At 37.8% G+C, this 24,469-nt stretch overlaps 4 protein-coding genes across 4 annotated transcripts; 2 read left to right on the top strand and 2 right to left on the bottom strand.

The window, feature by feature from the left end:
* Positions 1-1,422: 1,422 nt before the first annotated feature.
* On the bottom strand, positions 1,423-2,271 carry LOC111792912 (uncharacterized). Its single transcript, XM_023674537.2, has one exon. It carries the CDS (start codon positions 2,263-2,265, stop codon positions 1,423-1,425), a length of 843 nt encoding a protein of 280 aa, XP_023530305.2. The 5' UTR covers positions 2,266-2,271.
* A 2,186-nt stretch (positions 2,272-4,457) lies between these two features.
* LOC111792411 (uncharacterized) lies at positions 4,458-8,896 on the bottom strand. The gene is made up of 4 exons (XM_023673842.2): positions 7,114-8,896; positions 6,766-6,941; positions 5,746-5,969; positions 4,458-5,661 (listed from the first exon to the last, which is right to left on the bottom strand). The coding sequence occupies exons 1-4, from the start codon at positions 8,183-8,185 to the stop codon at positions 4,926-4,928; spliced, it is 2,208 nt and encodes a 735-aa protein (XP_023529610.2). The 5' UTR covers positions 8,186-8,896; the 3' UTR covers positions 4,458-4,925.
* Positions 8,897-12,388: 3,492 nt separating this feature from the next.
* Positions 12,389-16,783, top strand: LOC111792456 (glycerol-3-phosphate acyltransferase 9). The gene is made up of 12 exons (XM_023673943.2): positions 12,389-12,655; positions 12,769-12,826; positions 12,975-13,093; positions 13,455-13,554; positions 13,766-13,861; positions 13,977-14,073; positions 14,239-14,326; positions 14,415-14,511; positions 14,602-14,687; positions 15,214-15,333; positions 16,216-16,314; positions 16,439-16,783. Exons 1-12 carry the CDS (start codon positions 12,480-12,482, stop codon positions 16,485-16,487), a joined length of 1,185 nt encoding a protein of 394 aa, XP_023529711.1. The 5' UTR covers positions 12,389-12,479; the 3' UTR covers positions 16,488-16,783.
* Positions 16,784-18,273: 1,490 nt separating this feature from the next.
* LYM2 (lysm domain GPI-anchored protein 2 precursor) lies at positions 18,274-23,896 on the top strand. The gene is made up of 4 exons (XM_023673971.2): positions 18,274-19,184; positions 22,145-22,265; positions 22,527-22,750; positions 23,523-23,896. Exons 1-4 carry the CDS (start codon positions 18,527-18,529, stop codon positions 23,624-23,626), a joined length of 1,107 nt encoding a protein of 368 aa, XP_023529739.2. The 5' UTR covers positions 18,274-18,526; the 3' UTR covers positions 23,627-23,896.
* Positions 23,897-24,469: the final 573 nt, after the last annotated feature.

Genomic DNA, 24,469 nt, shown 5'->3' with positions numbered 1-24,469 from the left:
CATAATGATTGTTCTCCAAATTTTCATTATTTGACAAATCATTAGATCAAATTTGAGAGACAATATGAATATCATTATTGCTTTTGTGAGATCCCACATCGGTTGGAGAGAGGAGAACGAAGTGTTCCTCATAAACGTGTGGAAGTTTCTCTGTAGTAGACGCGTTTTAAAACCGTGAGACTTACGGCGATACGTAATGGGCCAAAGTGAACAATATCTACTAGTGGTGGGTTTGAGCTGTTACACATGATATCAGAGCCAGACATTGGGCGGTGTGCCAGCGCCAGCGAGGACTCTGGGCTCCCAAAGGGGTGGATTGTGAGATCCCACATTGGTTGGAGAGAGGAACGAAATATTTCTTATAAATGTGTGGAAAGCTGTCTCTAGTAGATGTGTTTTAAAACGATGAGGCGGATGACGATACGTAACATGCCAAAGCGGACAATATCTGCTACTGGTGGGCTTGGGCTGTTACAAATGGTATCAGAGCCAAACACTGGCCGTTGTGCCAATGAGGACGCTGGACTCCCGCGGTGGTAGATTGTGAGACCCACATCAGTTGGAGAGGGAAACGAAGCATTCCTTATAAACGTGTGGAAACCACTCCCTAGTAGACGCGTTTTAAAACCGTGAGGCTGACGGTGATACGTAACGGGTCAAAGTGGACAATATCTGCTAGCTGTGAGCTTGGGCTGTTACAAATGGTATCAGAGCCAGACACTGGGTGGTGTGCCAGCGAGGAAGTTGGGCTCCCAATGGGGGTGGATTGGATTGTGAGACCCCACATCGGTTGAAGAGGGGAACGAAGCATTCCTTATAAACGTGTGGAAACCTCTCCCTAGTAGACACGTTTTAAAACCGTGAGGTTGACAGCAATACGTAACGAGCCCAAATAAACAATAGCGGTGGCCTCTACATATGAAGTTAGTCAACCATGTGAATTTTTATGCCATTGTTGAGACAACTAGAATCTTAATAGTTGTCAATGATGCTGATTCAAGGTACCTAATTTTCATCATTAGTTGACCAATCAAACAATGATTTCACCAAAACTTTAGCCGTCGGAAAAAGTTACTTAATGATTACTATTTCTAAGACACACCACCCGGTGTCTGGCTCTGATACTATTTGTAACAGCTCAAGCCTACCGCTAGTAGATATTATCCACTTTCACCCATTACGTATTGCCGTCAGTCTCACGATTTTATAACACGTCATTAGGGAGCGGTTTCCACATCCTTACGAAGAATGCTTCGTTCTCCTCTACAACCGACGTTATGAGAAAATTAGAGACCACGAAGATCATGGAGAAGCCATAATTTGAGAGAAAAGTTTGTATATTTACTATGTTTTTTATACAATCTACAAAAATGGGTACTCACGGGATTGGCCATGATACCACTACTCTATGAAATCTCTAGCTTAATGGTTGAAGATGTTGAGAAGTGATACTCTTGTTTTAATTAGGCGCCTATATAGAGCCTCAAGATCACCTTCAAGTTCTTCAATGTTTGAACCAAATGTCTTCAATGAGCTCTGCAAGTTCTCAACTTGAACAAAGAAATCAAATTTCTTTGTCTTTTGACTTGTAATTGAATGTAATGCAGCATCCACCAATGCCACTTCATTTCTTCTTGTTTCTTCACCTTCACAGGCTACCCTTTTGGGTTGCACAAGCTTCGAAACTATAGACCACCGGCTCGAACTCGATGGAAACTTCGGTCCTGCCACGAAAGACAACAAGGCTTCGACGACGTTGTGACCGACTACTTCGGCTCGTTTCAATGAGCTAACAATGGCAGGAGTGGCTTCACTTTTCTCACAAACTTTGCTTTCATTTGCCTTCAAGACTTTGTAGATTGTTTTCTTTATTAACTTCCTAGAACTTAAGCATTTCTGTAGCTCACTTGCTATGAACATTTCGCCTTTTCTTCGGCGTAAAACCGACTCGAGTTCATTCACACATTCTTTTGTCTGCAACAAGGCATCCTTGGCTATGTCACACAAATCCAAGAGCCTAATAGATCCTTCGAGTAACTCGTCGATCGAGTTCTTATCGCTCTCTTCAATGATATCATGTTGAGTGAGAGGCAACATAAGTAGCTTATCAATACAATGATGCAAATCTTGAAGGCCATTTAGTTTATGGCATAGCTCAGATGATGTTGCTTCTGAGGAGGCCTTGTTCAAGCTGCGTAAACGCTCGTCGACTTGATCGACGAACGGGTGTGGCTTGGAAGGCAAGCTGTTGGAGCGAATATGCATCTTTTTTTTTTGTTGATTGGAAGCTTTGAAGAAGTTTAGTTTATGATCCTTTTTGTGGGATTAGGGGAGTTTATATAAGGTAAGGGAAAGGGGACAGAAGGAACCTCAAGAACATTATTGAAGAGATGAAGAAATAAAACAGAATCTTGAAGCTTTATGATTGTAATATGGATCTGAAACATCATATCAGCTGTGTTTTTGCTATGTCTCCCTTCTACCAATGCCAAAGCTGGCCTGTTTTTGTATCATTTTGGTACCCATATTCATGCATTTGATACTATAATGAGGTGTATGATATGTGGTTTTGTTTAGAAGGGGTATTAGTTTACTGAAAGACAGCCTCTTCTGCAGAAAAGCTTGTCTCCTCCACCCCATGCATGTCTTCTACAGGCTGTTGGATCTTCTTTGTTCTTCGTGTTCTTCGTGTTCTTCATCTAGATTGAGAGTGTGAGTTGTGTGATCCTAATAAAAGTATGCTAACAAGTTGGACGAACGATGGCATCTGACTAATTGCAAGAGTTAATTTTTACGGGCCAGCTCATGTTTAAAATGAAAATGAGTCGTATATCTGAAGTGTTTCTTTACGAACAAGATCAATAGTTGCCCACTTCTCCAAAAATGTGGGATCTCACAATCCAGAGGTTTCCATCTCCTTATAAAGAATGCTTCGTTCTCCTTTCCAACCAATGTGGATCTCATAATCTACCATCCTTGGGTGCCAGTGTTCTCCCTGGCACACCTTTCGATGTCTGGCTCTAATACTATATGTTTTGTTCTCCTCTCCAACCAACGTGGGATCTCACAATCCACCCCCTTTAGGGCCTAGTGTTCTCGTTGGCACGCCACTCCCCTTAAGGCTTTAAAACGCGTCTACTAGTGAGAGGTTTACACACCCTTATAAGAAATATTTTGTTCCTCTCTCTAACCTATGTGGGATCATGCACAAATTTTAATGTGACACCCGAGTAAAAAAGAGGTACATGACAGAACTAAGACCATATCCGTATGAGAGTGATCCTAAGAATATGATGGTTAAGAAAGGTTTATAAGAATTGAAAGTTACTGTATATATGCACTTTCCTTTTTAGTGGCTCAATCATAAAAGCTCCAAAATTAAAGCGTCCTTAGTTTGGAGTAATCCTATGTTGAGTGACCTCTTAGAAAATTTCGTAGTAAGCACGTGTGTGAGATAGTTTTGACTCTTAGAAGCGATAAGTAGATAACATAGTCACATAACTGGAGATGTAAGGATCGTCGAGACTACCATGTGTTGAATCCAGGTTCCGACTCCTAAACATGGAGCATTACATTTAATTCATATTATTTTAGACTTTATCCCAAAAAAATCCTATCGATATAATTAGGTATATCTGCGGGGCGGGACGAAAATGCCGCCGCTTCCTATTTCAATCTTCGTCTCTGCAAAATTCTCCATTTATTTTTGGGATTGAAAAGGGTGAATTAGCTCGGATCAAGTTCCCGCACGGGATTTTTCCGGTCTTTTTATATATTTTTAAAAATATATTAATTTTAAATATTTGTTAAGGGATAATTTACATTTTTCAACGCAATTTCTAAATATGATCAGGGATTTGGCGGGTCGAAGTCAGAATATAATCCTCGTCTTCGGTCCCATGAAAAATTTCTCTCCACCTATTTGGAGCGGGTCCAAACGAATTAAATGGAAGTATCTAAATATAATCTAGAAGACATTCATGTTTGGAACAAATGTCACTATTATTTATGATTAATGGGAAGAAAAACCAAACCAAGATCTTACCTACCTAAGACGACAACGTTTGTTTGCTTTTCACCATGCTTAGATATTTAAATTGCACGTGCCACTGTATTTATTATGTTTTTTTTACAAATTTTTAATAAAAATATATGGAAGAAAATGAAAACTTTAAAATAACTATTTTAAAAAAATAATAATAAAGGGAGAAAATTACCCGCAAGAATTCGATCCTTGCAAATTCTCCGTCGAGACTCACCTCCCTGATCCGAAAATAAAGGAGGAATTTTGCGGGAACGGGAAATGAAACAGGTGGCAGGAATGACTTTCCCGTCCCTACCCTATCCCGTGGACGTGGACATCTATATCAGTGACATTGATCTACAAAAAGCTCATCAAACTCTCAGAAAAGACGGGAGCTAACTTGAGACAAACAATCGATTTAGTGAATCGAAAATGCCCAACAAATGAACTTATCCGATAAATTACTTGGAGCTCATATAGTCCATGCCCGATTAATCGAGCAAATGAAAAGCTCTTCAAAAGAAGCAAACTAACGACTATTACCAACTTTTACACGAATTACTCGTAACACAAATCCATGAAACTACTATCGAGATTCTCCGAACCATCAGTGAAACCACTTTGAGAAATGCTCTACTTTCACTCAGTTTCTGTCCATTCAACAAGCTTTCCATTGAACAAGGCTTTTCATTCGACTCCGCTTTCACCCGACAATGAAAGATTAGCGCCCATTTCCTCGAACATCATCCCGAGCATTCGAGTGATAACTCACTGAAACAATCAGATATCGAACAGTCGAGCTCGGGTCGTAATGGCTGCTGTGTAGCTTAGCAGGAGGCTAGCTCTGTGACTGAGCTGAAAAGTTTCATTTCTTGAACATTTGGAACGAATAAGCAGAGTTTCATACACTTATAGGACTCTTTCCAGCTCGATTCAATCGTTCTTCCTCGGTTCGTCGTAAAAGCTCTTCATACACTTTCATCGAATCTGCAGTGAACCTCTCCATCGCCTCGAAAACGCGTTGCACACTCGATTGCAGGCTAACATGGCTCATCTCATTTTGATACACAGCATTTCCAGAAGCTGAGAGACGTTTTTCATCTCTCGAAACCATCAACGTCTTCTTGTCCAATGCCTGAATCTGTTTCTGTATCTTTTGGTCGTCTCGGTCGAAGTTTCGAACCTTTGCCATCATTCTCTGTCGCGTTATTAGCTTATCGTGTTCCCAAATTTGAAGCATCCTCGTACTAAACACACGCATAGAATCGATCACTTCCTTCTCGGATACGCTATCCAAAGCCTGTGACCACTGGTTACAGATCACAAACACCGGGGGCGCACCAATTCGTCCCGGTGAGAAGGGAGCTAAGCCGTCCGGCGTGTCCTCAGGTTCATACAGAAGACACTTCAGAAGCCAATTATTCAAGACTCTAACATACCCCTTTTGTGCACTGATCCAACTAGAGAAGCTGATTGTCCAGTTTAGAAGCTCATGCTCAAGCTCCTTGGTTGCTTCGAGATGAGCTTCGTTATCGTTACATTTACCCGATCCGATCGTACCGAAACTTTTTGATTCACTGATCGCTTTGTACTGAGCACGATGGCAATCGAGCATAGACCGCCACATCCTGGTTAATCTGAAATAACAGTAATTGACATGTATCATCGAAGAAATGAACCAAGGAACGTAACTTCGTTTCGATACGAGGAATTAGACTTACCCGTGAATTAGTTCATTCAGTTGTGGCCATAATTCTTCGTCCCTGATCTTGTTTATTGTCATGGATATCTTGTCAACCACCTGAATGGCTACTCTTATCTTGGTAGATAGGCTCCTCACTGAAGTTCGAGTGGTATCAACTTCATGAGCTTCGGCGCCCTTCGCATCTAAGCGTTTCAGCTTTCGATACTTCCTTTCGTGAACTACCCGCATCTTTTCTTCCGCCTAACAAGATTTAACCACAGAAATTTTGAGCAAAAGTTGTCCGCTTTGGCCCGTTATATATCGCCATCAGCCTCACGGTTTTAAAACGCGTCTACTAGGGAGAGGTTTCCACACCCTTATAAGGAATGTTTCGTTCTTGTCTCCAACCAATGTGGGATCTCATAACCTACCCCCTTGGAGGCCCAGCGTCCTCGCTGGCACACTGTTCGGTTTCGGACTCTGATATCATTTGTACCAGCTCAAGTCCACTGCTAGTAGATATTGTCCGTTTTAGCCATTACGTATCGTCGTCAGCCTCACGATTTTAAAACGCATCTACTAGAGAGAGGTTTCCACACCCTTATAAGGAATGCTACGTTCTCCTCTCCAACTAATGTGGGATCTCACAATCCACTCACGTAGGAGGCCAACATCCTCGCTGGCACACCGCTCGGTGTCTGGCTCTAATACCATTTGTAACAGCTCAAGTCCACCACTAGCAAATATTGTCCACTTTGGTCCATTACTTAACGTCGTTAGGCTCACTGTTTTAAAACGCATCTACTAGGGAGAGGTTTCCACACCCTTGTAAGGAATGCTTCGTTCCCTCTCCAACCAATGTGGGATCTCACAATCCACCCTGTAGAAGTCCCAGCGTTCTCGCTGGCACACCACTCAGTGTCTGTCTCTAATACTATTTGTAACCGTCCAAGCCCACCGCTAGCAAATATTGTCCGTTATAGCCCATTACATATCGCTGTCAGGCTCACGGTTTCAAAAGCTCTGTAAGGCGCCCAAATGGCTTAGTGTATCGTACCTTAACTTCATTGTAGAGTTTCTTCTCCCAAAGATGCAATTTCCTTAACGTAGAAGACAGATTCCCAGAGGCCATCCCAAACTCTTCTATGTAACCAAATTCAGCAGAAGACGTTGAAGGATCGACGCTCTTCGAAACCGAAGGAGCAACATGAACATGCGAGTTCTTCGACGAAACTGTGAGTTAAAACAGGTAACAAGAGCAGAAACCCAGTTTAAGAACAAATATCCATCTAAAACTAGACAAGAACAAGCAAAAGTAATCCAATATGTTCAAGTTTCATTCTACATAAACACATTGCTTGTAAGTAGCCAGAATTCTAATGGATCTGAGCTATATGATACTCACCATGTTTCTGCTGATAGGGAAGCTTCCCAGCCTCCAGCATTTTCGCCGTTTCGTTACCGGACTCCGACGCCCTCTCGAACTGAGCCTCAATTTCTCTAGCAACCTCATAGACCTCTTGTGAACCAGGCTTGCTCTGGTGGGGTTCATGTTTAACAGCATCATCCTCAGCTGCAGCGCTTGGCCTTGATTGGGAAAGCATGGCGTTTGTATCATCACTACCATGCTCATCTCCTGCAGCTATCTTCGAGCCCGTTCCACCGCCATCGTCGATGAATTTCGGGCTTCCATTTACCTCCTTAACAACCTCATGTTGGTTACCCTCATCTTCCAATTCAGGAATCCCCTCTTCTTCCCTCACCTCCTTCAAACCCTGGCTTGGTGTGTTAGCACTATAATACTTCTCATATGCCTCAAATGGGTTCAAGAAGGCCCAAGCTGAGGGCCTTGGCGGTGAAGGTGGCGGCGGCAGCGGCGGCGGCGACGAGCCTGAACCTCCGGCAGATGACATTGAACCATAGCCACCGTCTTGAGGATAACCATAATAAGGATAAGGGTAATGCCCTGAAAAAGAAGACGACTCACCGGCATGATAAACCTTCTCCGGACTCATAGGCCTCTGCTGATACACAACAGAGGGTGTCATTGATTTCCTCATATAATTCATATGCATAAACCCTCCACCACCACCGCCGCTTCCGCCGCCGGGATACGAGCCAAAACGTTCTTGTTCCGGCATCATATAACCCATATGACCGTCATGCGGCGGGACAAAAGGAGGGGAGTGATCAAAATCATGAAGAGAATCAGATTCATCATCAGAATCGGAGTGACAGAGATGGTGAGGAGGAGAGACAGAATCATCAATAACAGAGCCACCATTCCCAACTGAATCAACACTCTCTTCAATGAAATTATGCAATGAATGACCAATCCCTTTAAGGGAATGAATATACGCCATGTGAGCTTCGGCAAGTGAGTATCTAAGATGAATCGCTTCATCTAGAAACGCACAACGCTCACGACAGAGCGCCACCGCCGGAAGATCATCGACCTTAGAGCTAGAACAGCCCATCCACACAGCGTTGTAGATGGCGCAAACCAGAGATTACTCAAATGGGTTTCACCAAAAGGTGAAGAAAAACAAACCCATTAACTCAAAACACACAAAAACCCACACAAAATCAAACCCCAGCAAAACCCAATTGAACTTCTGCCCTTTTCCTTTAATGGGTCAGTGACAAAAACATAACCCAATCCGGATTCGGCAAGAAGAAGAAGAAAGAAACGAAAAAATGAGAAGGCAGTGAGGGAATCTTTTGCCAGCGGAGAGTTTGTCGTCAATCGTCCGCTTCTAACAGTAAGAGAAAGTGAGTGAGTGAGCTTTTTGTTTGTGCGTTGGTGTATGCCAAAATGGAAAGATCAGTTCTCGTGAATGCTTCCATGAACGCCATTAAAACCCATTTTAAAACTCCAATGGGATTAAAACATACAGCAACAACGAAGAACAAGAACAAGAACATGAAGAACATGAAGAACAAACAGAGATGATCAGAATTCACAATTCAGGGCTATAATATAACGCAACAAATCCGTAATTCCTTTTTCCTTTTCCCCTTTTCTTTACCCAACTTTTGCTTTTACGGGATTTCGAATTTTCAATCAAATTATCCAAATATTCTTCAGTCCAAAGACTTCTTCCATAGCTATTAAAGTTGTGTGAGCTTAGGCTGGCAAGCGCAGCAGGAAAATGGGGGGCGAGAAAACAGAGGAATTGGGTGTTTGGTTCCAGAGAAAATTTTTGGCGTCCATTGAAATTCCGAAAATGCCCTTCCTGTTAAAGAACCGTTTTTATTTTCTTTTAACTTTTTCTTTTTTTCGGTGTAATTAATAAAAATTGTGGACCCTATGGTTTTTAATTTACATAAATTTTATTTATTTTCCGTTACTTAACATTAATAATTTAAATTTTTCACTCTTTTTACATTAAAAAATTTAATTTCCATTTTTTATTAAAAATAATTTTAGTCGTTTAATATTTATCAACTCAATATCTCGTATCCAACTAATCATACAATCATATACAAACAATAATCTCTCGTCGTTGCATATATTTGAAGCTCTGTTTATTTATTTGTCAAATAATTAGCTGCGCAATAACGACAATTTAAACGGTCGTTAGGGATTAGAATAGAATAAATTTAATATTTTTAAATTTTGTTTTTATTTGATCATTGATCCAAAAATAATACCCTAAGTTCCCAGATTTCGAATTTAATTTCTAATTAGTCCGTAAAATAATAATAATGTGTATGTATGTAATTTAAAAAATACAACTCTGTTAAGAGATATGTAGATTAGAATTTGATATTCTCGTACGACATGATCATGTTACTTATTTGTCACTTAAAAGAGTGAAGTGTATCGCTACATACTAACACAGGTCCTTTTAACATGCTTTGTCGCTGTTCACATGTTTCTTAGGAAAGTTTCGAGGTCACTCGCATAAAATTGCTCAAAGCTAAGTGTCACAATCGCACTCAGCCATAAACAACACGTCCTGGACAAACATGACCGTGACACTAAGTACGTTCAGCCTTTCTTAAGAATTTTATTCTCGGGATTGCTCTCATTTAGATATAGTCTTGGTTCATTCATATCCTCTTCCTTTACTAAAAAATTAAACCGTCCTTTATTTATTTATTTATTATTAAACAAGATTCTTGAAAAAAAAAAAAAAAAGCCCACAAGGTGAAACCAAAGGGGTTGACCAAGCATTTAATATTAGCTCAAATTAGGAGCTTTGAATTTATTGCCATCTTTTTCCGAATATTCTCACCTATTTTCCTATTTATTTATTTATTTATTTATTTGTATTAAAAAAAATATTATTTTGTTTTTTTGTTTTTTAAAAAATATATAATGGATTGTTCAAATATGGCATCCTATACAAAACCCAGCATCTAGCCACCTTTATAAGGTAGGACCTATGAGTAATTAAGCGAATTTAATAATTAATAGAAAAGAATTATATCGTACGAAATTGAACGGTGAGAGATTAATAAATTTTTACGTACTTATTTTTTAGGGTTAATATCTGACTCGACGTGTCACTCACATTTAATTTTGTGTCTTACAAGTTCTATATATATTTACCCGTTTAGGGCTTTAAACTCAGACCCTGCTGCAAGATAAGTCGTAGGAGCCTTACTCTACTGACCTGCACTGAGTAAGCTTCGCCTTTATCAATATCGTCCTTGTTGGATGATGAAAGTCTCACATCGGCTAATTTAGGGAACGTTCATGGGTTTATAATCAAATAATACTGTCTCCATTTGAAGCCCAAAGCAACGCCATGAGAGCTTATGCTCAAAGTGGATAATATCATACCATTGTGGAGAGTCGTGTTCGTTTAACATAGTATCAGAGCCATGCCCTAAACTTAGTCGTGCCAATAGATTGGTAAATCCTCAAATGTCGAACAAAGGACTCTAACTAAGACTTCAAAAGAAAAAGAAATCGAGCCTCCCTATCATACCATTGTGGAGAGTCGTGTTTGTCTAACATGGTATCAGAGCCATGCCCTAAACGTAGTCGTGCCAATAGATTGATAAATCCTCAAATGTCGAACAAAGGACTCTGACTAAGACTCCAAAAGAAAAAGGAGTCGAGCCTCGATTAAGGAGAGGTGTGAGGTAAATCCTCAAATGTCGAACAAAGGACTCTAACTAAGACTCCAAAAGAAAAAGGAGTCAAGCATCGATTAAGGGGAGACGTATTTTGAAAGTCCCACATCGGCTAATTTAGGGAATGTTCATGTGTTTATAACCAAAGAATACTCTCTCCATTGGTACGATGCTTTTTGGAAAGCCCAAAACAAAACCATGAGAGCTTATGCTTAAAGTGGACAATATCATATGGAGAGTCGTGTTCGTCTAACAATCATAAACCCATTTTTAAATAATATAAATAACGAGAAATTTTTGGACGAAAATGATAATTAATTAATTTTAAAATTTTATTTTGTTTTAACTATTTAAAGTTTGTATTGTACTACCTACTTACATCACCTTTCATAATTTCATAATTTTGAAAAGAAAAATTAACATTAATTATTTTAGAAATTGACGTTGAAAATTTTAAAAAAGAAAAATAAAACAAAAAAAAAAAAAAGTTTTCTAGCTGCTCTTAAATATTAATTAGAATTTAGGATATTAAAAAAGCTTATTATTATTATTATTATTATTATTTAAAATAGGCACTATGATTTTTCTAGACTAGGCATTAATTTAAAACTTTTTTAATGCTATTTTTATGAATAATGCTTCGATTTTAGGGATATGATTTGAAAGAAGAGTTTTTCTTTTGAAAATAATGATTTTTCTAATAATTATGTTTTTTATTTTTTTTTTAATTTTAAAATCTTAATTTGCTTTTTTAACCTAAAATAACCATCATTAAAAATTAATAAAATATTTGAATTAAATTAATTTAGGTCATTTATTATTATTATTTTAATAAAGGTGGTACGTAAAATATTTATTTATTTATTTTTAAAAGTATATATTTCGAAAAATTACGTTAAAAAACTTAATAGTTAAAAATTAATAAAATATTTGGATTAAATTAATTTAAGTCATTTATTATTATTATTATTTTTTTAATAATGGTGGTATGTGAATTATTTATTTATTTATTTTGAAAAGTATATATTTTGAAAAATTAGTTAAAAAACTTAATAATATAATAGTTAAAAATTAATAAAATATTTGGATTAAATTAATTTAGGTAGTATGTAAAATATTTATTTATTTATTTTATTTCAAAAAATTAATATGTTATTCCTTTACTTATAAATTCATGATAATTCTCTCCATTCACGTGGATTCACTCCCAACAATTTTCGTCTCTTTTCAATATGCTAAGACGAAAAAATCTCTCTTCATTTCCTGTCTTGTCACCGTTCAAACAATAATCCCTCGTGGGTTCAATGGATATTTCTAATCTCAGTCCCGAGTATAAAGTGTTATTCATCTCAATACGATATCATGATTATCAATCTCGAGATTAGATCAGGTCAAGTCACAATTCTCGATCTCAATATCAGATCCTAATTCATCTGAACGTCAAAGCATAATTATCGATGTAGTGATCTTATTTCAGCAGTAGAAGAATCCTTATAGTGTCTATAGAGTTTAAATTGCTCGTTCGTAAAGAAAAATGAAAAAGACGAATATAAAATTTAACTAACGTCGAATGTTCGAAAATATAAAACAAAACGTCGAAACGAACAAGGTTGCTGGTAGATTCTCATTTGAATTGAAGTTGGTGGCATGTGCGCGGGGGGAATATGAAAGTGTTCAAGAGGGATGAAAAATCAACCCATCACCAGATTTCGACCAGATTCCCAAAAGCCGCCAATTATGAGTGGCGCTGCTGCTTCTCTCAAATCCTCCGCCTCTGAATTGGACTTGGATCGCCCCAATATTGAAGATTACTTGCCTTCCGGATCCTCCATCCAAGAACCAACTGGCAAGCTCCGCCTGTAATCTACTCCTGTCTCTCTCTTTTTCCTTCAATTTCATATTCCTACCAGTTTTCCAATTGGTTCGATTGCGCTTTCCGACTGATTTCACGAGCTTATGAACTTGTTTCTAGGCGCGATTTGCTTGATATTTCGCCTACCCTTACTGAGGCTGCTGGTGCTATTGTTGATGTGAGCTTTTCCTTCTCGTTGTTTACGATCTCTCTATCATTTTTGTTCATAGCGAAGGGGATTTGATGTTTTCAGGCTATTGTTGTTCTTCTCGATTTAACTTCATAAATTTTTGTTGTTCATTTGTTATTTGATAATGAATGTTTAGGATTCGTTCACTCGGTGCTTCAAATCAAACCCACCGGAACCATGGAATTGGAATATTTATCTGTTTCCTCTGTGGTGCTGTGGAGTCGTGGTTCGGTATCTGATTCTCTTCCCGGCGAGGTTAGCTCTCTATCGATTAGTATTATGTAGACGAAGTCAATTATAAATACTAATATAATTAGATATGCTCTTCATAGATAAACTTGGGATTTGCGATCCCAAGTAAGATTAGTTTAGGATCATGGGATCCTTTTCATCAGACGGTTGTACAAAATGTACTTTTTAGTAATTGCTCCATAGATCCTATATCTATCCTATATCTATCTATATGAAGAAGAAATCAGGTAACGAAGTTCCTCACTGCTGCAACATGGATCTGATAAATGATATGGTCACTTTAGGTTATAGGAATTAGGAACTCTTGTGGTTCTTAGTATAACTTTCATTTCTTTGTCTAAGTGTTGTTGAGCTCATGGTGCAGGGTTCTCATATTGACAATAGGATGGATAATTTTCCTTTCAACATTCATTCCAGTGAATCTTCTATTGAAAGGCCATGATAAGCTGAGAACTAAGTTAGAGGTGTGCATGCTCAATTCTTTAATCTTCCCCATTATGTGGTTTAATTATACATCTTGTGGGTCTATGTTCGCTCTATGGATAAGGCATTTATTAACATCCTAACCGTCGATGGTTTGATCTCCTGCTTTTTCAATTGATGAACTCAAAATTTCTTGCTTAATAATGATAGTTGAGGATTCTTGTGTGTGATAACACTATATTTCCTTGTTAGAGGTCTTTGGTGGAGTTGATTTGCAGCTTCTTTGTTGCATCTTGGACTGGAGTTGTCAAGTATCATGGGCCACGACCTAGCATGAGACCAAAGCAGGTATTCGGGGTTTTAGGTGACATTTTACAAATGTCATATCGTATTTTCCCTTTTCGAGATGTTAAGCATTGTTCTCAGTGCTATATTGTTTGACTTCTCATTCTTGGTTGAGCAGGTTTTTGTGGCCAACCATACTTCCATGATCGATTTCATTATCTTGGAGCAAATGACTGCCTTTGCTGTTATTATGCAAAAACATCCTGGTTGGGTTGGTGAGTGCATTTATTATGAAAAATACGTAAAATGAAGATTTAGGTTGGAATAAGTCTAGAGATAGTAATTGAAGTTCGAGAGAAACGCTCTTGCTATTGATACCCAGTAAGCATATTTGTCTTCGTCTTCATTCTGATTGGTTGTCATATTATACTTTATGACAGGACTATTGCAAAGCACTATATTGGAGAGTATTGGATGTATATGGTTCAACCGTACCGAGTTGAAGGACCGTGAAGTTGTAGCAAAGAAGTAAGTGTTGCCATACAACGGGAGCACGAGAATCACAAGTAAATACTGATTGTTATTGGAATGCTTATTGAAACGTCTTCTTTTTTAGGTTAAACGATCACGTTCAAGGGGCTGACAACAATCCTCTTCTTATATTTCCTGAAGGAACTTGTGTAAATAACCACTACTCTGTTATGTTCAAGAAGGTATTGTTTTTTTAGTACTTCTTAAATTTGCTACCAAGGCTTTAATGTAATTGGTAACCTTAGTTATTTGTTTTAACTAAATGATTTCAGGGTGCATTTGAACTTGGCTGCTCTGTTTGCCCAGTTGCAATCAAATACAACAAAATTTTCGTCGATGCTTTTTGGAACAGCAGGAAGTAAGGAGATTTTTATTTGATTAGTCTTTGTTGATAGAAACTTAATTTCTGTTTGATAGTCGAGGTACGAGACAGACAATACTTTTCGGATTCGTAAAACATGTTTGACAAGTTGTTTGTTTAGGAACTTTAAAAAAACATGTTGTTTTCAAATAAGTAATGTTGTTTGTTGCTATATATATTGATGAAGATACTTCAAATAGAGTGAAGCATAAACAGTAAATATCATTATAAACATGCTTAGGCTTGGGTTTTTTGCATTATAAACATTAAGAACATGCTTAGGCCTGGGTTTCATATGTGGCTGCTTATTACAAATATTCTGAATTAACTCAGTGGCCCTGAATCTGTTTCTTTTGGTTAGAATGATAATTGAATTTGCCAAAATGTAGTCCATGTGCCATTAATGGTGGTGTTTTTGCATATGTTTCTGCGTAACTCTTATTCGGTATTTAGGTTCGCTATGGATTAGCATAGAATTGGTTATGCGAGGTAGATGATTCCTGGACCGTGTTCATTTTTTCAGGCAGTCGTTCACCATGCATCTGCTGCAGCTTATGACCTCTTGGGCTGTTGTTTGTGATGTTTGGTACCTGGAGCCCCAAGTTTTGAAGCCTGGAGAAACACCCATCGAGTTTGCAGAGAGGTAACCTTGCTTTCCCTACCTGCAATGTGATAGTGGTTCTTCTTTCAGCATCGGGTCTTTCGGTCATGGGCTCTAATGGTGAGATCCCACGTTGGTTGGAGAGGGAAACGAAACATTCCTGATAAGGGTGTGGAAACCTCTCTCTAATTGACGCATTTTAAAACCGTGAGACTGACAACAATACGTAATGGGCCAAAACTGACAATATTTGTTGGTCCGACTTGGGCTGTTACAAATTATTGTGAGATCCCACATTGGTTGGAGAGGGGAACGAAACATTCCTTACAAGGATGTGGAAACCTTTCCCTAACGGATGCGTTTTAAAACCGTGAGGCTGACGGTGATACGTAACAGGCCAAAGCGGACAATATCTGTTGGCAGTGAGCTTGGGTTGTTACAAATTATTGTGAGATCCCGCATCGGTTGGAGAGGGGAACGAAACATTCCTTTAGGGTGTGGAAACCTTTTCCTAACAGATGCGTTTTAAAACTGTGAGGCTAACGGCGATACATAACGGGCCAAAGCGAACAATATCTGTTGACAGTGGGATCCTACGTCGATTGGAGAGGGGAACGAAATATTTCTTATAAGAGTGTAGAAACCTCTCCCTAGCCATTTTAAAACCATGAGGCTGACGGCGATACGTAACAGGCCAAAGCAGACAATATCTGTTGGCAGTAGGCTGAGGCTGTTACAAAATATTGTGAGATCCAACATCGGTTGGAGAGGAGAACGAAACATTCCTTATAAGGGTGTGAAAACCTTTCCCTAGCATATGCATTTTAAAACTGTGATGCTGATGGTGATATGTAACGGGCCAAAGCGGATAAATCTGTTTGCAGTGGTTTTGAGTTGTCACACTAATATTCCGTTACTTAACAGGGTCAGGGACATAATTTGCGCTCGAGCAGGTCTGAAGAAGGTCCCATGGGATGGATATTTGAAGCACTCTCGCCCGAGCCCGAAATACCGAGAACGAAAGTAAGCCTCCTCTCTCGTCCATTATCTTCCTAATCATTTAGTCTTATTGACTTCCAATCCTCCACTTTGGCTGATGAACATACCTTCCCTAAGAACTCCATCACTCGGTTTATTATCCCCTCAGGCAACAAAGCTTCGCCGAGTCGGTGCTACAGCTATTGGACGATAAATAAAGCATCTCTAACAGGTTCCTGCCCCGAACCATTTCATTTGAATAATCGTCGACGACGCACTCGAGGTGAGTCGATATCTTCTTTCAGTAGTTACAAGCCCGACGTAGTTTCGTTAAGCAAGCTTCAATAGTTGCAGAAAACCTTCATTAAGAGTGTTATCTTGTGTGTACCTCATAGTTCTGTAATGAGCTTCCTGGTTTTGCTCTGCATGACCCTAAATTTTGCTGTTCAATGCTTGAAACTCTTTAAATATGTTTAGGCTTATTAGCTTATTAAGTAAATTCATGATTAAAACACGTTTATTACCTAATTTAACTTAAATTTATTGCTTAATGACTTAATAAAAAAAATTTAATTTTGTATTCTCTAGTATTTTCATTCAATTACAATATTTATAATTATATTCTTTTATTTTTATAACTTTATTTCATTTTTAATATTAAGATATGGTGACTGATTTATTTTTTTACTAATAGCATTTTTTTTTCTTAATACAATAATAAATACACAATAAATTTAACATAAAGCTTTAATATATACAAAATTGAGAGTTTCATGACATTATTAAAAAAAATAATTCAAATAGAGTTATAATAACATAAAGTTTGAAATTTTTAGCTACTTTTTAAAGAATAATAATTTTAATAATAAATAAATATAAATATAAAATTATAATATAACTTAAATGTATATTAATGGATAGCTGTGTGATGTCACACATTGGTTGGAGAAGAGAATAAACTACAATTTATAACTTAAATGTATATTAATGGATAGTTGTGTGATGTCCCAGTTGAAGAGGAGAACAAACCACAATTTATAAGGGTGTAGAAATATTTCCTAGCAGACGCGTTTTAAAGCCTTAGAACAAACCACAATTTATAAGGGTAGAAACCTTCTCTAGCAGATGTGTTTTAAAGCCTCAAGGGAAAGCTCAAAGAGGACAATATCTACTAGCAGTAGATTTGGGCCGTTACAAATGGTATCAGAGCCAAACACCGGACTATGTGCCAGCCTTCTTGCTCTTCCCCGAAGAGGGGGTAGACACGAGGCGGTGTGCCAATAAGGACACTGGGTCTCAAAGGAGGGTGGATTTGGGGGCGGTCCCACATCGATGGGAGGAAGGAAAGAGTGTCAGCGTGGACGCTGCCCCGAAGGGGGTGAATTGTGATGTTCTACATTGGTGGGAAAGAATTGAAAACCTAGCTGGGTCCCACATCATCCATCCATTGCGCAAATAAAATAAGAAGTGAAAACGTTATCAATTATTTGGGAGTGACGTGGCAATGACGAATTTTGGAAAAGACTAAAGAGCCCTTCCGTCCGTGAACCGCCTTGACTATTCTTTGCCCTTTTTTCTTTAAAAATTGATAAAATATAAATATAACATTAATAATAAGCATTTTAAGTCTGTCTATAAAATTATTATTTATTAATTTAACTATAATTTAGTAATTATTATTTTAAATATTCTTAAAAAAAAAAAAAAAAAAATTCAGGAGGTTCTTTTTTTAGAATATAATTAAGAATTTAAATTTTTGATAAAATTTAGGGTAGAGAAACAATAAAAAAAATTATAAATTAAAAAATTAAAAAATTAAATGATTATTAAATGAAGTTAAAAGCGACTAAACTTGTGTTTATCCACTTTATTAATATTTGTCCCCAAAAATTTATTCATAGAAAGTCGATATACTTTTGTTTATTATTATTAATATTATTATTATTTTCCTGAAAAGACATTATTTGAAATTTGAAAAGAATTTTCGTCGTAATGCAATTTCTCCGTAATTGCTCACAGCATCAATAAAAAGCTTCATTCAGTCTCTTCAATGGCGGCTTCTGCTTCTCTCTCCATTCCCCATTTAATTTTCTCTCTCTAAGTTCTATGCCCTTTACCCACGTTGAAGCTTGACCAGTACCTATTTCCCTCGTTGTCTGCTTCGACTTTTCCCACTCGAAAACCGCGTTTCTCCCAGCTTCAATCCGCCATTAATATCCTACCAGAACCTTGCAACTACGAGGACGAGAAGACGCTAATGGCTTCCGGAGCTGGAACTATGTTTTTCAGAGTCATCGTTTTCTCCGCCATCGTCGCTGTATGCGTTGCTCAGCCACCGCCGCGGTTCAACTGCAGCTCGACCTCAAAATGCGACTCTCTAATCGACTACATTCCGCCAAACGCAACCACCGTTGGAGACGTGATGAAGCTCTTCGATGTCAAGCATCTCCTCTCCTTCCTTGGGGCTAACAACTTTCCGATGAACACCTCGTCAAGCTTTTCCTTACCGGCGTCTCAAAAGATCAAGATTCCGTTCAACTGCAAGTGTGAAAATGGTACTGGTCTCTCCGATAAGCGTCCGATTTACAAAGTCCAGAGCGGAAATACACTCGACAGAATCGCGGAAATCACTTTCGCGAGACTCGTAACTTCCCTGCAAATCGCGGCCGCAAATGGAATTCCTGATCCGAATAAAATTGAGGTAGGGCAAGAGCTATGGATTCCTCTGCCGTGTAGCTGCGACGATGTGGAGGGGAACAAAGTCGTCCATTACGGACATTTGGTGGAATCTGGAAGCTCCGTATCGGCGATTGCCACAAGATTTAATGTATCGGAGGCGACGATCTTGAAGCTGAATGGAATTGCAGATCCGAGAGATCTTAAAGCTTCTCAAGTTCTTGATATTCCTCTCAAAGGTTCATTTCATCTTCCTCATTTTATTTCTGAATTTCTCGTCCATTTTAGGTGGAAACTGAAACTGATTACATGATTTCTCATCACTCTGAAAAAATTTAGGGCTTAATTGGCTGAGTTCTTCATCCATTTGGCTTTTGTTTTCTGATGGTTTCAATTGATAATCCATAATCGTTAGTTCTAAGTATGATTTAGGGTTTAAACTGAAAGATTTTTCCATTTGAATGAAGAGAGAGAGAGAGGGAGAGATAGAGAGAGAGAAACTGATTTTACTTTTTAGTCCTTTTGCTTCTTGTCTTTTCTCGTATTCTTAAATATTAATAATAAATAAATAAATAAATAAATAAAACTCTATTTTAAGTAATTTTCCATAACTTTTTTTTAATGTCTATTTAAAAAAGTTTTTTTTTTGAAACCCTAATTTTTGTTTTGTAAAATTCTAAAATGCTTCTATAAATGAAATGGAAATAATAAAAGTTGCTTTTTTGGTTCAATAAAAGTTGTTATTTGTTAATAAATATAAATTATATATATATATTTTTTAAAATAGATTTAAATTTATTTTCTAATTTACTCTTTTTACCTTTTGAGATTTTTTAAACATGTTAAAATGTTGAGAATAATATATATATATATATATATATATATATATATATATATATATATATATATTTAAGGTGCTTAGAAATAAGATTGAAATAATAAAAGTTTTTTTTAGTTAAAAAAATGTCGTTATTTGTTAATAAATATAAATTATATTAAAGCTATTAAGATTTAAATTTATTTCTAATTTACTCATTTTACCTTTGAGATTTTTTACAAATCTCAAAATGTTGAGAATTAAAAAAAAAAGAAAAAAAAGAAAAAAAAAAAGGAATATATATATATATATATACATATACATACATACATACATATACATACATATATACATACATACATACATACATACATATATATATATATATATATATATATATATATATATAAGGTAAGAGTTTGGCCTAATCTTTATAGATTGAGCAAACAAAGCTGTTATTTTGCGAAGTGTGTGCATTGGTCAACCTATAGACATTTTTGTTTTATTAATATGTGGTCTGTAGATTCCTTAATGATTTAAGGTTGTATGGTTTGATCCTGATATTAAGGATTTGGTTGTTCTCCTGTTCCGTTTGGGAAAATGACTGGACTTGACTTTTGAGTACTAAATTATATTGACGTCTGAGACAATACGCTGTTTGGTAGTTTTATATTAGCAAACACCTTGATGTCACACTGATAGGTTTTGAGATTTTTTTATATGAAAAAATGGAGAGAGAGTGGCTTCCTGACATTGCTGATGTTTTCACACCCTTGGGTTGACTCTTGGAGGTGAGAAAGTCCTCCATTAGAAATGGGTGAAGGGTAGTTTTGGTATTAGTGTTAGTAGAGAGAGAGAGAGAGAGAGTGGCTTCCTGATATTGCTGATGCTTTCACACCCTTGGGTTGGCTCTTGGAGGCGGGATCCTCGATTAGAATTGGGTGAAGGGTAGTTTTGGTATTAGTGTGTTAATAGAGAGAGAGAGAGGCTTCCTCATATTGCTGATGTTTTGAGAGCCTTGGGTTGGCTTTTGGAGGGAGAAATCCTCCATTAGAATTGTGTTGTTAGGTTGAATGGCACCGTGTCTTGTATGGGTCACGACCTCATGTATTTATAGATGTGTATAATGAAGATTACATTCTAAATCATAGATTTGGTAACAAACTATGAAATTATAGATTTGGTTACAAACCAGTAAATCACTAGATTATCTCACTATATACCGATATGATCTATTCTACGTTTAACAGGGTGAAGGGTAGTTTTGGTATTAGTGTTAGTAGAGAGAGAGGAGTGGCTTCCTCATATTGCTGATGTCTTCACCCCCTGGGTTGGCTCTTGTAGGGGAGAAAGTCCTCCATTAGAAATGGGTGAAGGGTAGTTTTGGTATTAGTGTTAGTAGAGAGAGAGAGAGAGTGGCTTCCTCATATTGCTGATGTCTTTGGGTTGGCTCTTGGAGGGGAGAAAGTCCTCCATTAGAAGTGGGTGAAGGGTAGTTTTGGTATTTTGTGTTAGTAGAGAGAGAGAAAGAGAGAGAGAGAGATGAACAAAGTCAACTAAAAAAAACCCAAAGATGGTAAAAACAATTTGAAGTCAACTGATCACAGACAGAGTGGAGTGGTGGATGGATTTGAATCTTTTTTAGTGGTGGAGGGATTTGGAAATTGTGTTGTTTAATTTACTATATCTTATTCATCCAAGCAACAAAGACATCATTAAAAATAGAGCATTTGTAAGGGTGGTGCGCTCTTCTTGTTGGGGCCATAGTGATGAACTCATTGAAACTATAAGGATGTGTTTGTTGACTTTGATCATATTTCTAGGAATGTCGTTAGAGAGATCGCCATTCTATGATAGAGGACGTTTTTACATTTTGTTGTTCCATGTTCGGGTTGGATCATTTAGCATGCTAGTTCGTTGCGTAGTTATGTCGAACTCATGAGAGGAATAATGACCTTTACGAAGAGATTTGGATTTGATTCGTCGTTACACTACAAAGATTTCCATGAGTAACTTATTCTTTAAACTTTCACCGTTCTCACTACGTCGTCTTTTCTAAGTGGTAATATTTTTTTCTGGACATGTTTGAGAGTGATTTTAGAACGAACGAAATTAGTGATTTTCAGTATAAATCACTCACAAACATCTCTTCAATGTTCACGTTCATAACACAAACACTATTATTAACTTTCACTCCGTCGATCTAATCCTAGACTGTATTGTCTAAACGACGGAGATTGAAAGATGCTTACGAGCTGACTAGCCGTTCAACAAAGATATGCTTCGTTCGTCAATTCATCGTTATCATTCCTGAAGCTCCTTTATTTTTGTTCAACAAATGTCATTATCATGAAATATAACTGTTCTGAATTCTATCTGCAGCTTGTTCATCTGTGATCAGGCAAGACTCTTTAGACTTCCCATTCCTCCTCCCCAATGGCACGTACGATTACACAGCGAACAACTGCGTATTGTGCGAGTGTGATGCTGCAAAAAACATGATGTAAGTGGTACCAATACCGAATATTTTATTTATTGAGAACTTGTTTGCTCTAAGTTGAAGGTAGCTCGAGTTAGTGAGCTTACGTTTTGTGGAACCACGACCCTCCACATTAGTATGATATTATCCACTTTAAGCATAAGCTCTCGTGGCAGAGATGTATTCCTTATTTATAAACTCATGACGATTTTCCTCCAAATTAGCCAATGTGAGACTTCCTCCGAACAATCCTGAATGCGTTTTTCTGGTTTTCTTTTTTGTCAGTCTTGACTGTAAGCCATCACAGCTGAAGCCACCCTCACAGAAATCATCAAATTGGTCGACATGCCCAGCCATGCCATGTGAAGGTAGCAATTTGCTCCTTGGTAACTCAACAGCTTCTGGTTGCAGCACCACTACATGTGCCTATGCTGGTTTCTCTAAACAAACCATCTTCACAAATATTTCCACTCTGAACACTTGCCCTGGACCTGAAGGTGGACCTCAAGGTGAGCTGCAAACTTAAGTCGTTTAAAATTACAAGGACCAAAACGATATTTTAACCTACTTTTACTACTTTTATTATGGATAGAAAATGCTCACTACTCGAAATCATTGTCTGAGAGCAACATGAAAGCACTATTAAAAATGTCAAAAGAACACTACATGTGGTTTGTTTTTTAAAAAGCTTAGAAGCATTGTTAAGTGTTTTTGTGAGAAAACACTAGTAGAGTGCTTTTAGTCTGGGCTAAGAAGCACTTTTGATCCCACGTTCGTTGGAGAGTAGAACGAAACATTCATTATAAGGGTATGGAAACCTCTCCCTAGTAGATGCATTTTAAAACCGTGAGGCTGACGGCGATACGTAATGGGTCAAAGCGAACAATATTTGCTTGCGGTGAGCTTGGACTGTTACAAATGGTATCAGAGCCAGTTACCGGATGGTGTGGCAGTGACACGTTCGTTGGGCCCCTAAGGGGAGTGGATTGTGAGATCCCACATTGGTTGAGAGGAGAACGAAACATTCATTATATAAGGGTGTGGAAACCTCTCCCTAGCAACACGTTTTAAAATCGTGAGGCTGACAACGATATATACTGGGCCAAAGCGAACAATATCTGCTAGCGGTGGGCTTGAGCTGTTACACATCACCCCCTAAACACATATTTTAGGCTGCTCATATGATAACCGATAACTCGCCCCACAATTCTTTGTTTAAACACCTCTCCTTCACTATAATCATCATCCAGAATCTGACTGTTTCCTATCATGTATGAGCAGATAATCCAAACAGCGCTTCAAGGACGGGTTCACAAGGTCTGAAGTTGGTCGGTCTCGTCGTCTTTATGCATCTGCTGAGCTTTGGTTCCCTTCTCATTCAGTAAGAAGTACAATTTCCTTCTTGTATGTTGGCATAGAGAGATAATCATAACAATGTAGGTAGATTCTTGGTGTTCTGTATTTATCATTGAATAGCCATCTTTTAGTTTCCTTTTTTTCTCGTTAAGCGTTAATAAATCGAGTTGAAATAAAGCTGTTCATGGCGAGAAATCGTGAGGATGAACTGGATTAGAATCCATAGTTGACTGTGAATTTGATTTTGATCTGTAATGTGTTGATGAATGTATTGTATTGTGCACTGAGATTGTTCCAGGCTTGGCTGCTCGATTTCGATCAAAGTTCCTTTATGCACGTTAGACGATCTTTCAAGTTCTCTTTTGGGGTTGTGTTGTTTTGTAGCTTGAGTTTACTAGTTTTGTGTAATCTCTCGAGTTTTAGCAAAGTTTCCATTGGTTAGGGAAGGGAGTGTTCATGAGTACATGAATAAGGACAGTTTTCTTCGATGGTACGAGATTTTTTTAGAGAAATCAAAAGAAAGATCCTCTTGATGGTCTTATCCCCCTCTTGAGCATAGGTCTAATAGACCTTGTTCCGCTCATAGATGTACTTGAACTTGGCGATGGTCGAGATGGTCGAGATGGTTGAGTCATACAGACCCTTGGCAAGAGTAAGAGTAGCAAATGCAGTGGCAACTTCTGTTCTAGATGCAACCACATGTTCGACAGAAGTTGGCTAGGTTGGGATGTTCTTGAGGTTAGGGCCTCATAAAGTTTGAACCATCAGCTAACTCTACGACCTCAAGGTTGCCTCGAGCTAACTTGAAACTCATTGGCTCAACTTATACGATCTCGAGGGTTGTTTTATAGTATGATTGTAAAGGCTTCTTG

Source organism: Cucurbita pepo, chromosome 4, assembly GCF_057944985.1.
Source record: "Cucurbita pepo subsp. pepo isolate OVF chromosome 4, ASM5794498v1, whole genome shotgun sequence".
Classification (NCBI taxonomy): Eukaryota; Viridiplantae; Streptophyta; class Magnoliopsida; order Cucurbitales; family Cucurbitaceae; genus Cucurbita; species Cucurbita pepo.
This window is presented reverse-complemented; position numbering and strand designations above follow the sequence as displayed.

Coding starts and splice junctions, on each gene's coding strand:
- LOC111792411 (XM_023673842.2), bottom strand. CDS start 8,185: ATGGGCTGTTCTAGCTCTAAGGTCGATGATCTTCCGGCGGTGGCGCTC. Junction 6,942..7,113: donor TCCCTATCAGCAGAAACATG/GTGAGTATCATA, acceptor TTTAACTCACAG/TTTCGTCGAAGAACTCGCAT. Junction 5,662..5,745: donor CTGAATGAACTAATTCACGG/GTAAGTCTAATT, acceptor CTGTTATTTCAG/ATTAACCAGGATGTGGCGGT.
- LOC111792456 (XM_023673943.2), top strand. CDS start 12,480: ATGAAAAATCAACCCATCACCAGATTTCGACCAGATTCCCAAAAGCCG. Junction 14,688..15,213: donor GCTTTTTGGAACAGCAGGAA/GTAAGGAGATTT, acceptor TCATTTTTTCAG/GCAGTCGTTCACCATGCATC. Junction 16,315..16,438: donor CCGAAATACCGAGAACGAAA/GTAAGCCTCCTC, acceptor TTATCCCCTCAG/GCAACAAAGCTTCGCCGAGT.
- LYM2 (XM_023673971.2), top strand. CDS start 18,527: ATGGCTTCCGGAGCTGGAACTATGTTTTTCAGAGTCATCGTTTTCTCC. Junction 19,185..22,144: donor TCTTGATATTCCTCTCAAAG/GTTCATTTCATC, acceptor TTCTATCTGCAG/CTTGTTCATCTGTGATCAGG. Junction 22,751..23,522: donor ACCTGAAGGTGGACCTCAAG/GTGAGCTGCAAA, acceptor ATGTATGAGCAG/ATAATCCAAACAGCGCTTCA.
- LOC111792912 (XM_023674537.2), bottom strand. CDS start 2,265: ATGCATATTCGCTCCAACAGCTTGCCTTCCAAGCCACACCCGTTCGTC.